This window comes from Microcaecilia unicolor, chromosome 5 (genome assembly GCF_901765095.1).
Source record: "Microcaecilia unicolor chromosome 5, aMicUni1.1, whole genome shotgun sequence".
In the NCBI taxonomy this organism is placed as follows: Eukaryota; Metazoa; Chordata; class Amphibia; order Gymnophiona; family Siphonopidae; genus Microcaecilia; species Microcaecilia unicolor.
Window position 1 is genome coordinate 364,043,260 of NC_044035.1, and position 12,488 is coordinate 364,055,747.

General features: G+C 50.2%; 1 protein-coding gene across 3 annotated transcripts in view; it reads left to right on the top strand.

Moving 5' to 3' along the window:
* Positions 1 to 2,018: 2,018 nt before the first annotated feature.
* Positions 2,019 to 12,488, top strand: part of TMEM231 (transmembrane protein 231) — a 65,287-nt gene continuing 54,817 nt past the window's right edge. Inside the window, exons 1-3 of one of the 3 annotated variants that reach the window (XM_030204690.1) lie at positions 2,039 to 2,725; positions 3,101 to 3,108; positions 3,193 to 3,359. In XM_030204690.1, the coding sequence (XP_030060550.1) occupies positions 2,691 to 2,725; positions 3,101 to 3,108; positions 3,193 to 3,359 (210 nt within the window). In that variant the 5' untranslated portion in view covers positions 2,039 to 2,690. Of the gene's footprint in view, positions 3,109 to 3,192; positions 3,360 to 12,488 lie in introns of all 3 variants that reach the window. The other 2 variants (XM_030204691.1, XM_030204689.1) reach the window with 2 other exon arrangements.

The following is a 12,488-nucleotide window of genomic DNA, read 5'->3' on the forward strand; positions in this document are numbered from 1 at the left end:
TATATATCTGATATGGTTTCTTTTTCATTATTAACGTTTTATGATATAGTATTATACAAATATATATGTTTTTAATTGTATTTGATTTTATTTGCTTTTGTAGAGCCCCTGACGCAGCCCTTGTGGGCGAAACACAGTCTGTGTCGGGCGAATCTCTGAAAATAAAGTTTTGAACCATATCACTGATTGATCTGCTTTGTTTGTCTCCACGTTGGATTTTGCGGATCGCTTGCCATCTTGTTTCTTAGGGCACTCCCCTTGAAGGGCCAGCTCACTCCCCTTGTAGGGCCAGCGGCCCACTCCCCTTGCAGGGCCATCAGCCCCCCCCCAAAAGTCCAGCACGCTTCCCTTCAGCCCCCTCCCCTTGCAGAGCCAACTCCCACCCCCTGCCGCAGCGCTTGTATTCAACGCTATCGGTGCTGCCTCCCCCTGCACCTCACAGTCTCCCATTCCCGTGGCAGCGCTTGCAATTTGCTACCGGCGCTGCCTGATCAACAGCTGACAGACGAGGCGCCGACGACCTGCTCTGGGACCTTCCCTCTGCTGCGTGCATTCCGTCCTGCGTAAACAGGAAGTTGAATCAGCGCGGCAGAGGGAAGGCCCCGGAGCAGGATGTCACGCCGCGTCTGTCAGCTGTCAGGCAGCGCCGAGCAAATTACAAGCACTGCTGCAGGGGTGGGAGAGGGCGAGCCGGCGAAGAGACACGGTGAGGGACTCTGGATGGGCCTGAGACAAAACTGGGTGGGCCTGGGTCCACTCAGGCCCACCCGTAGTTATGCCCCTGTCTGCATGAAACAAAATATTTATATTTATTTTGACAAAAATCCATTTGTAACAGTATATCTAAAATGCAAATTCTACAAAACAAAGCTGTCAAATAAGTAAAAAAACACACACACAAAAAAAGTTTGTCCTCCATCTTTTAAGGCACTGCCTATCCAACTGGAACAGGTTTAGACGTTTTGCAGATGGACCACGACTAGGCAGCCCTTACTTCTAATAACCTTTGACTATTATTGTTTTCATAAGCGTTTGCTATTGTTTTGGGTGAACTAAAACGGCGTCAAGCTCCGCCCACTGGCTTCAGCTCATATAATGGATTTGATAGGTTCACTTCGTTTGCTGTCCTTGGGGCTTTTGGATCTGCGTTAGCAATCGCTGGCGTCGGTTGCTATGGTGACAGGACTATGGTAACGGATAGAGTCCAAACCTCATAAGGCGCACCGCACCATCTTTTTAACTTCGAGGGGCGCGTGGCTGGAGTTAGGCCTACAGCGCGGAAAGTCGCGTGCACGGTGTAGTTATAGTCCCGACCGAGCGGAAGCCGGTGACCGAAGCAGCCTTCGGTTCCTTGTTCAGGGCCTGAGGGTGTAGTGGGGAATCTTTCCTCGAAGAGGGAGGCATGCAGCACCGAACTAGGGGGACAGGCAGACGGACATAGTGAGCCACAGGGCAGGGGAGAGGGACAGACAGATACAGTGAGCCACAGGGAAAGACAGTAAGCTACAAGGGAGGGAAGAGAGACAGGCAGACACAATAGGGCACAGGAGAAGGAAGAGGGCCAGACAGACGGACACAGTGAGCCACAGGGGAGGAGAGAGGGACAGACAGACAGACGGACACGGTGAGCCACAGGGGAGGAGAGAGGGATAGACAGACGGACACAGTGAGCCACAGGGGAGGAGAGAGGGATAGACAGACGGACACGGTGAGCCACAGGGGAGGAGAGAGGGATAGACGGACACGGTGAGCCACAGGGGAGGAGAGAGGGACAGACAGACAGACGGACACGGTGAGCCACAGGGGAGGAGAGAGAGACAGACGGACACAGTGGGCCACGGGAGGGGGGAGGGATAGACAGGCAGACACAGTGGGCCACAGGGGAGGGGAGGACAGACAGACAGACGGACACAGTGGGCTACAGGGGAGGGGAGAGGGACAGACATACAAACGCAGATAGACAGACATAGGGGAGAGGGACAGACAAACAGTGAGTGAGCCACAGGAGAGGGACAGACAGACAGACAGACGCAGACAGCTACAGGGGAGGGGAAAGGGACAGACACAGTGAGCCACAGGAGAAGGAAGAGGGACAGCAGCCACAGTGAGCCACAGGGGAGGGGAGAGGGATAGACAAACACAGTGAGCTACAGAGAGGGTTAGAAGCTTGCACAGTGAGCTACAAGGAGGGGGAGAATGACAGACAGACAGACAGACAGACAGACACAGTGAGTTACATGGGAGATGAAATGGACAGACACAGTGAGCCATAGAGAATAATGAGAGACAGACACAGTGAGCCGCAGGAGAAGGAAGAGGTACAGACAGGCAGACACAGTGAACTATAGGGGAAGAGAGACGGACACAGACAGGACAGATAGTCAGTCACAGTGCAAAGGAAAAAGAAAGACACAGTGAGCTAGAGGACAAGGGACACAGACATACTGAGTTGTGGAGGAAAGGAAAAACAGAATGGGTAAAAGAGCCATAGTAATTCAGACCCACGTTGAACTACAAAAGAAGGGAGAGAGTCAAATATAGTGAATCACAGTGACAAGGAGACAGACCTAGTATTATTGTTATTTATTATAATTTGTATAGTGCTACCAGGTATGTGCTGCACTCTACAGACACATACTGCAGACATCAGATCTTGAAGCTTTCAGTAAAATAAGTCAGACGGACAAGAAATGCAGACAAACCATAAGGCCTTTAATTTGAAAAGGTTGGGGGCAGTTGTCTATGAACAATGAGAGGAGACTGTGTCAGATGAATAGCATACAGCTTTTCATATATTCTTAGCCCTGAGTTATTGTGTATGGGCAAATGTGAGAAATAACATTTTTGGAGAAAAGATCCCATAAGAATATACATTTGGAAAAGGACTGAGACTGGATTTTTCACCTAGACTTCTGTGCAGAGGGAGTGAATTCTGCAGTTTATTTTTACAGCGTGACATTTATGCCACAATGGCTCTATATGAGGTTTATTCTCACCCAAAACTAATTAAATATAAAACTAGTATCTGCTCCAAGGCTACTTTGTTTATGTTGATACTTTTGGTGCTAACCTACATCTCTCCGTTGCTGGTGGCTTTTAGGAGTCAAGGTGAAAATTGATTAATTGCATTTAAATTATTCCTTTCTTTGTAACTAGTTGTCAGAGTTGTGATACTCTTTTTATATGTTTCAGGATTCTGGCTGAAGAAAAGTAGTTATGAGGAGCAGCCGACTATCCGTTTTCAGTATGAAGTGTTATTGATTGTTCTTACTGGTTCCAGTGGAAGTTACGCTGCTTGGAGCACATTTCCAAGTTTCAATAGCTTGCAGGGTGACAACCTGAGGATTCCCTTGGTGATGGTAGGTTTTGGAAATGTCATACGTACTGTAATATTAGAGCTTTGTAAAGTACACATGTAAATTCTGACTTCCTGAGCTCTACCCAGACTCCACCCCAGAACACAGCCGCACTAAGTTTGTATACAAGTATGCATGTTGTCTTCATCAGATAATTTTATATAAAAATTTGAAGATGTAAAAATCAAACTTTGAGAAAGTATTTCAGCAATTACAGATTAAAGATAATTATGTCAGGTTGCCTAAAAACTGTTGCTGGGAGTGGCCCTATTAAGCCTTCTCATATCTAATCTGGAAAGGTTATTGTCATCACCAAAATTGCTATACTGATATCATCAAGCTTTGGTAGTTGATATGTGTGAAGGTGCGTATGGATTTCTTTTAATCATGCTAGTGACACTTAGCTAGTATCCCAGTATGATTGTAACAATGTTTGTATCTCTCTGCCAAATTGTTGTGGTCTCTGAACGCATTTGTTGGGTCTTGAGGATCTTTCTTTAGATCTCTAGATGTAGTACAGAATAATCACTTGAGACTGGAAAACCTGATTATGTATATCCTAGAGGAGAGGAAGAACAGGGGAGATATGGTACAGATGTTTAAATACTTGACAGGTATTAATATAGAAACAAATATTTTCCAGAGAAGGGAAAACTAGAGGACATGAATTGAGGTTGCAAGATAGTCTACTTAGGAGCATTGTGAGGAAATTCTTTTTCACAGAGAGGGTGGTTGATGCCTGGAATGCCCTCCCGAGGTAAGTGGTGGAGGATAAAATGGTGACAAGTGCAAAGTGATGCATGTGGGAAGGAGGAACCCGAATTACAGCTATGTCATGCAAGGTTCCGCTTTAGGAGTTACGGACCAAGAAAGGGATCTGGGAGTCATTGTGGATAGGACGTTGAAATCTTCAGCTCAATGTGCTGCGGCGGCTAAGAAGGCGAACAGAATGTTGAGTATTATTAGAAAAGGGATGGAAAACAAGCATGAGGATGTTATAATGCCATTATATTGCTCCATGGTGCGACCGCACCTGGAGTATTGTGTTCAGTTCTGGTCGCCTCATCTTAAAAAAGATATAAAGCAATTGGAGAAGGTGCAGAGAAGGGCGACGAAAATGATAAAAGGGATGGGACGACTACCTTATGAGGAGAGGTTAAGACGGCTAGGACTCTTTAGCCTGGAGAAAAGGCGGCTGAGGGGTGATATGATAGAGGTCTACAAAATAGTGAGTGGGGTAGAGCGGACAGATGTGAAGCATTTGTTTATGCTTTCTAACAATAATAGAACCAGGGGACACAAGATGAAATTAGAATGTGGTGGGTTTAAAACAAATTGGAGAAAGTTTTCTTTGCTCAGCGTGTGGTTAGGCTCTGGAACTCATTGCCGGAGAAGGTGGTGACGGCGGCTGGCCTTGCTGAGTTTAAAGGGGGTCTGGACAGATTCCTGAAGGAAAAGTCCATTGATCGTTATTAAATTTTGGGTTTTTGCCAGGTTCTTGGGGCCTGGATTGGCCGCTGTCGGAGACAGAGTGCTGGGCTTCATGGACCTTTGGTCTTTTCCCAGCGTGTCAGTGCTTATGTACTTATGCACTTATGACTGAATAAAAAAAGGCATGGGATGAACACGGAGTAGCAAGCTGCCTGCGCCGGATGGTATTCATCTCAGAGTACTGATAGAACTATTGTTAGTAATATGTAATTTATCTTTAAAATCAAGCATAGTACCAGAAGATTGCAGAATGGCCAATGTAACGCTGATTTTTTAAAAAGGTTCCAGAGGTGATCCGGGAAATTATAGACCGGTGAGCCTGACGTTGGTGCGTGGCAAAATGGTACAGCATATTACAGAGCATATTCAAAAGCATGGATTAACGAGACAAAGCCAACACGAATTTAGTGATGGGAAATCTTGCCTCACCAATCTACTACTTTTCTTTGAAGGGGTGAACAAACATGTGGATAAAGGTGAGCCGGTTGATATTGTGTATCTGGATTTTCAAAAGGCATTTGACAAAGTACTTCATGAAAGACTCCAGAGGAAATTGGAGAGTCATGGGGTAGGAGTTAGTGTCCTATTGTGGATTAAAAACTGGTTAAAAGATAGAAAACAGAGAGTAGGGTTAAATGGTCAGTAGTCTCAATGGAAAAAGGTAGATAGTGGGGTTCCCCCAGGGGTCTGTGCTGGGACCACTGCTTTTTAACATAATTATAATTGACCTAGAGATGGGAGTAACTAGTGAGGTAATTCAATTTGCTGACGACACAAAGTTATTCAAAGTTGTTAAATCGCAAGAGGATTATGAAAAAGTACAAGAGGACCCTACGAGACTGGGCATTCAAATAGCAGATGGCGTTTAATGTGAGCAAGTGCAAAGTGACGCATCTGGGAAAGAGGAATCTGAACTTTAGCTACGTGATGCAAGGTACCACATTAGGAGTCACCGACCAGGAAAGCGATCTAGGCGTCGCTGTTGATGATACGTTCTAACCCTCTGCTCAGTGTGTGGTGGCGGCTAAGAAAGCAAATAGAATGTTAGGTATTATTAGGAAAGGAATGGAAAACAAAAATGAGAACATTATAATGCCTTTGCATCGCTCCGTGGTGCAACTGCACCTCGAATACTGTGTGCAGGTCTGGTCACTACATCTCAAAAAAAGATATAGTGGAACTAGAAAAGATACAGAGAAGGGCAACAAAAATGATAAAGGGGATGGGACGACTTCCCTATGAAGAAAAGCTAAAGCAGCTAGGGCTCTTCACCTTGGAGAAAAGATGGCTGAGGGGAGATTTTTTTGTTTTGTTTTGTTACATTTGTACCCTGCGTTTTCCCACTCATGGCAGGCTCAATGCGGCTTACATGGGGCAATGGCGGGTTAAGTGACTTGCCCAGAGTCACAAGGAGCTGCCTGTGCCTGAAGTGGGAATCGAACTCAGTTCCTCAGTTCCCCAGGACCAAAGTCCACCACCCTAACCACTAGGCCACTCCTCCACAGATATGATAGAGTCTGGATTTAAGACCAACTCAGTAAGAGTTCACCTTAGTGCATTTAGTGCTTATCATCGTGTGGAGGGTAAGCCTATCTCTGGACAGCCTCTAGTTGTTCGTTTCATGAGAGGTTTGCTTTTGTCAAAGCCCCCTGTCAAACTTCCACCAGTGTCATTGGATCTCAATGTCGCTCTCACCCAGGAGATAGATTTGCAAGCACTGCCTCCATGGTATGCAAATCTATCTCCTGCATATTCATTGTGGATATCCTGAAAACCTGACCTGCCTGCGGCTCTCGAGGACCGGAGTTGCCTACCCCTGCCCTACCTCATGCCCATCCTGGCGAAAGCAGCTTGCACACCTTGGATTGCAAGAGAGCATTGGCCTACTAAATGGAGCAGACCAGGCCCCACAGATGGTCTACCCAGCTTTTTGTTTCTTTTGATCCCAACAGGAAGGAGGGGTCGCCATCGGGAAACGCACCATATCCAATTGGCTGGCAGATTGCATTTCCTTCACTTATGCCCAATCTGGGCTGGCCTTAGAGGGCCATGTCACAGCTCATAATATCAGAGCCATGGCTGCATCGGTAGCCCACTTGAGGTCAGCCTCCATTGAAGACATTTTCAAGGCTGCAACATGGTCTTCAGTCCACACATTCACATCACACTACTGCTTTGAACAGGATACCCAACACTATAGTCAATACTTGTCTGGTTAAGTGCCAGTATTCAGCAGTTAACCAACCAAGGTCACTGCATAAGTAGGACCACCTAAAAGTCGGTCCTATTTTTATGTGGTGCCTCTTAGCCGGTTAAGGACCTGATGATGAATTCTCCACGCTGTTCCAAAACAGCGCCGTAAAAATAGTACTGGAACAGCCCAGGGAATCTCTAATGATCACTGCTAACATGCACATTTAGGCATGTTATTAGCGTTGATCATCAGTGGAAAATGCGGGAGGATTGTGCCTGGGCATGCACTCAGGCACAATCCTCCCGCACTTGTTTGACAGGTCTGGGCTGTCAAAAAAACAAAAGCATCCGGTGGGATCATAATTATGACTGTAATTGTGGATGTTTTCTTCTTTTTGTACCCTATTTCTCCTCGACATGGGCTGAATTTCCTGGTATCCTATTTTGGTAAAATTGACTTTTGCCTCTGTTTATTGTTGGACTAACAAGTTTTCTTTAATTGTTATTTGAAAAATTATTTTCAAAACTTAATAAAAAAAAAAGAGAATGAAGATGAGAGAACTTTTAAATCCTTTTACTAATTCTCAAGAAACTGTCTTGGTTTCTTTTACTTGATCGTTGTGAACCTGGCAGGTAATGGCAATGTAGAAATGTTGTTGTATTGTAATATAAATGCATAGGTAATCTTGAATCACTCTGCTTTTCTCCGAGGACAAGCAGGCTGCTTGTTCTCACGACTGGGTGACGTCCGCCGCAGCCCCCACCAACCGGAAGAAGCTTCGCGGGCGGTCCGCACGCAGGGCACGCCCACCGCGCATGCGCGGCCGTCTTCCCGCCCGTGCGCGACCGTTCCCGCCAGTCCTTTTTTTTTCCGCGCTGGAGAGAGTCGTGCAATTGCCGCTCTCTCTTAGTCAGCCCCGGAAAACCGTCGCGTTTTTCGCGAATTCGTTTGTTTCTGTTACCGCGCGCTCCAGTTTTTTCTTTGTACTTAAAAAAAAAAAAAAAGAGAGCACGTGCTTTATTTTCCCTCGTTTCTAGCGGGGGCGTCGCGTTGCGGCCTAGTGGCCGCGCGGTCGATTATTTTTCGAGGTGTGATTTACCGCCACCATCGACGACTTTAACTTCGCCGATGCGATTTTTCCGTCAATGTCCTCGAAGGTCCCGAGTGGATTTAAGAAGTGTGGTCGGTGCGGCCGGCCTATCTCGCAGACCGACACCCAAGCTTGGTGCCTCCAGTGCCTCGGGCCGGAGCACAATATCAAGTCGTGTTCTTTGTGTCTTGGTCTCCGGAAACGGACTCAGGTTGCGAGGCAAGTTCTTCGGGACCGTCTTTTGGAACTTTTTTGGGGCTTGGGGATCCCTGCCAGCCACATCATACATGTGCTGCTACTGGGTGGGGCCCGGGCCTACCCTTGCCTACATCACTGGCAGCACTGCAGGCTGGGAAACAAAACTGTTCTGATCTGCAAACCAGCCAAAGTTTTGGCACGGACAGTGGAAGGGCTCCGGCAAAATTGTAAACCGCTTAGGTCTAGGCAATTTATATAAATAACTGAAAATAAATAAATTAGAGAAAATGGCTGACATTGGCCAATAACGTGGCTACTTGTAACCACTCGCCTCCACCTACCCTCCTCTCCTCCTTCCTGTACACATTAATTGATTTGATTTGCTTACTTTATTTTTTGTCTATTAGATTGTAAGCTCTTTGAGCAGGGACTGTCTTTCTTCTATGTTTGTGCAGCACTGCGTACGCCTTGTAGCGCTATAAAAATGCTAAATAGTAGTAGTAGTAGTAACTTGCGCCGGCCCCTCGACGTCGACCTCGACGGCATCGGTATCGACGGCTGGTTCTTCGGTACCGGTATCGATGCCCGCGAAATCGGCACCGATGGCATCGACCCCAGGAGAACAGGTCCCGCCGGCCCGCCGGTCCTCCGGTGAGGGTAGGGGTGAGAGGCCACGTGGGCAATCGGCCCCGGTCACTCCCTCGGCCCATGGCCCTCGGGACCGAACCCTGTCTGACCCGGTTCCTTGAGACCGAGGGGGATCAACCTCCTCCTCCTCCATTCCACCTGGCACCGATGACGGGCACCGCAAGAAAACAAAGAAGCACCGTCACCGGTCGCCTTCGATGCATCCGGTTTTCGGTACCGGCGAGGAGTCGACGCCGAAGCGTCCGCGTCGAGAGGAGAGATCCCCTTCGGTTGTGGAGGTACCGACGCGTCAGGGTCCCAGCACTTCGGTGCAGTCTCCTGGACCTGAGCAGCTTCCGGCACCGACACCTCTACCGGCCCCCCCGTCTTTCCCGGCAGCGGGCCTGGACGAGTGCCTCCGAGCCATCCTTCCGGGGATCCTGGAAGGGCTGATGCGCCAGGCTGTGCCGGCGCCGGGGGTGCTTGCGCCCTCGGCGCCGTTGACTGTGGCGCCGGCGAGCTGTAGCCCGGTGCCGAGGCCGTCGACACCGCCGCCGCTTGCGGCGCCGGTCTCGACCGCCACGCAGGTGGAGTCCCCGTCGACGTCGATGGAGGGAGCTTCGTCCCCGCCGGCGCGGGAGTCCACCGCTGGACGACACCGAGGCCTCGGTGCCTCGACGTCGAGCCGGGCCCGGTTAAGGACTCAGCTACATGAGCTTATATCCGATACCGAGGAAGAGGCCTCGTGGGGGGAAGAGGAGGACCCCAGATATTTCTCCTCAGAGGAGTCTGCGGGTCTTCCCTCGGACCCCACGCCTTCACCAGAAAGGAAGCTCTCGCCTCCTGAGAGCCTCTCCTTTGCCTCCTTTGTAAGGGATATGTCTATTTGCATTCCCTTCCCCGTGGTCTCTGTGGATGAGCCGAGGGCTGAGATGCTCGAGGTCCTCAACTATCCATCACCACCTAGAGAGTCCTCCACGGTGCCGTTGCACAATGTCCTCAAAGAGACACTGCTTCGGAACTGGATGAGACCGCTATCTAATCCCATCATTCCCAAGAAAGCAGAGTCCCAGTACAGAATCCACTCGGACCCAGAGTTAATGCGGCCCCAATTGCCCCATGACTCGGCGGTCGTGGATTCTGCTCTCAAGAGGGCACGGAGTTCGAGGGATACCGCCTCGGCGCCCCCGGGGCGGGAGTCTCGCACTCTGGACTCGTTTGGGAGGAAGGCCTACCAATCCTCCATGCTCGTGACCCGCATCCAGTCATACCAGCTCTATACGAGCATCCACATGCGGAACAATGTGAAGCAACTGGCGGACCTGGTCGATAAGCTCCCGCTGGAGCAGTCCAGGCCTTATCAGGAGGTGGTCAGGCAGCTGAAGGCGTGCAGAAAGTTCCTGTCCAGGGGTATCTATGACACCTGTGACGTGGCATCTCGTGCTGCGGCCCAAGGTATAGTGATGCGCAGGCTCTCATGGCTGCGTGCCTCTGACCTGGACAACCGCACCCAGCAGAGACTGGCCGACGTCCCTTGCCGGGGGGATAATATTTTTGGTGAGAAGGTCGAGCAGCTGGTGGACCAACTGCACCAGCGGGAAACCGCTCTCGACAAGCTCTCCCACCGGGCGCCTTCAGCATCCACCTCAGCAGGTGGACGTTTTTCCCGGACCCGGCAGGCTGTGCCCTATTCTTTTGCGAAGCGTAGGTACACCCAGCCGGCCCGAAGGCCTCGTCAGGCACAGGGCAGCCCCAGCGCGCTCGTTCTTGTCAACAGCGTGCGCCTAAGCAGCCCCCTGCGCCTCCACAGCAAAAGCCGGGGACGGGCTTTTGACTGGATCCACGGGAACATAGCCGCCCTCAAAGTGTCCGTACCGGACGATCTACCGGTCGGGGGGAGGTTAAAATTTTTTCACCAAAGGTGGCCTCTCATAACCTCCGACCAGTGGGTTCTCCAAATAGTGCGGTGCGGATACGCCCTAAATCTGGCCTCCCTGCCACCAAATTGTCCTCCGGGAGCTCAATCCTTCAGCTCCCATCACAAGCAGGTACTTGCAGAGGAACTCTCCGCCCTTCTCAGCGCCAATGCGGTCGAGCCCGTACCACCCGGGCAAGAAGGGCAGGGATTCTATTCCAGGTACTTCCTTGTGGAAAAGAAAACGGGGGATGCGTCCCATCCTAGACCTGAGAGGCCTGAACAAATTCCTGGTCAAAGAAAAGTTCAGGATGCTTTCCTTGGGCACCCTTCTGCCAATGATTCAGAAAAACGATTGGCTATGTTCCCTGGATTTAAAGGACGCATACACGCACATCCCGATACTGCCAGCTCACAGACAGTATCTCAGATTCCGCCTGGGCGCACGGCACTTTCAGTATTGTGTGCTGCCCTTTGGGCTCGCCTCTGCCCCACGAGTGTTCACAAAGTGTCTCGTGGTGGTAGCGGCGTACCTACGCAAGCTGGGAGTGCACGTGTTCCCATATCTCGACGATTGGCTGGTCAAGAGCACCTCGGAGGCAGGAGCCTTCCGGTCTATGCAGTGCACTATTCAACTTCTGGAGCTGCTGGGGTTTGTGATAAATTACCCAAAGTCCCATCTCCAGCCAACCCAGTCTCTGGAATTCATAGGAGCTCTGCTGAATACCCAGACAGCTCAGGCCTTCCTTCCCGAAGCGAGGGCCCACAACCTCCTGTCCCTAGCTTCGCAGACCAGAGCGTCTCAGCAGGTCACAGCTCGGCAGATGTTGAGACTTCTGGGTCATATGGCCTCCACAGTTCATGTGACTCCCATGGCTCGTCTTCACATGAGATCTGCTCAATGGACCCTAGCTTCCCAGTGGTTTCAAGCCACCGGGAATCTAGAAGATGTCATCCGCCTCTCCACCAGTTGCCGCACTTCACTGCTCTGGTGGACCATCTGGACCAATTTGACCCTGGGACGTCCATTCCAAATTCCGCAGCCCACGAAAGTGCTGACGACAGATGCATCTCGCCTGGGGTGGGGAGCTCATGTCGATGGGCTTCACACCCAGGGTCTGTGGTCCCTCCAGGAAAAGGATCTGCAGATCAACCTCCTGGAGCTCCGAGCGATCTGGAACGCGCTGAAGGCTTTCAGAGATCGGCTGTCCTACCAAATTATCCAAATTCGGACAGACAATCAGGTTGCAATGTATTACACCAACAAGCAGGGGGGCACCGGATCTTGCCCCTTGTGTCAGGAAGCCGTCGGAATGTGGCGTTGGGCTTGCCAGTTCGGCATGCTCCTCTAAGCCACATACCTGGCAGGTGTAAACAACAGTCTGGCCGACAGACTGAGCAGAGTCATGCAACCGCACGAGTGGTCGCTTCATGCCAGAGTGGTACGCAAGATCTTCCGAGAGTGGGGCACCCCCTCGGTGGACCTTTTCGCCTCTCAGACCAACCACAAGCTGCCTCTGTTCTGTTCCAGACTACAGGCACACGGCAGGCTAGCGTCGGATGCCTTTCTCCTTCATTAGGGGACCGGCCTCCTGTATGCTTATCCTCCCATACCTT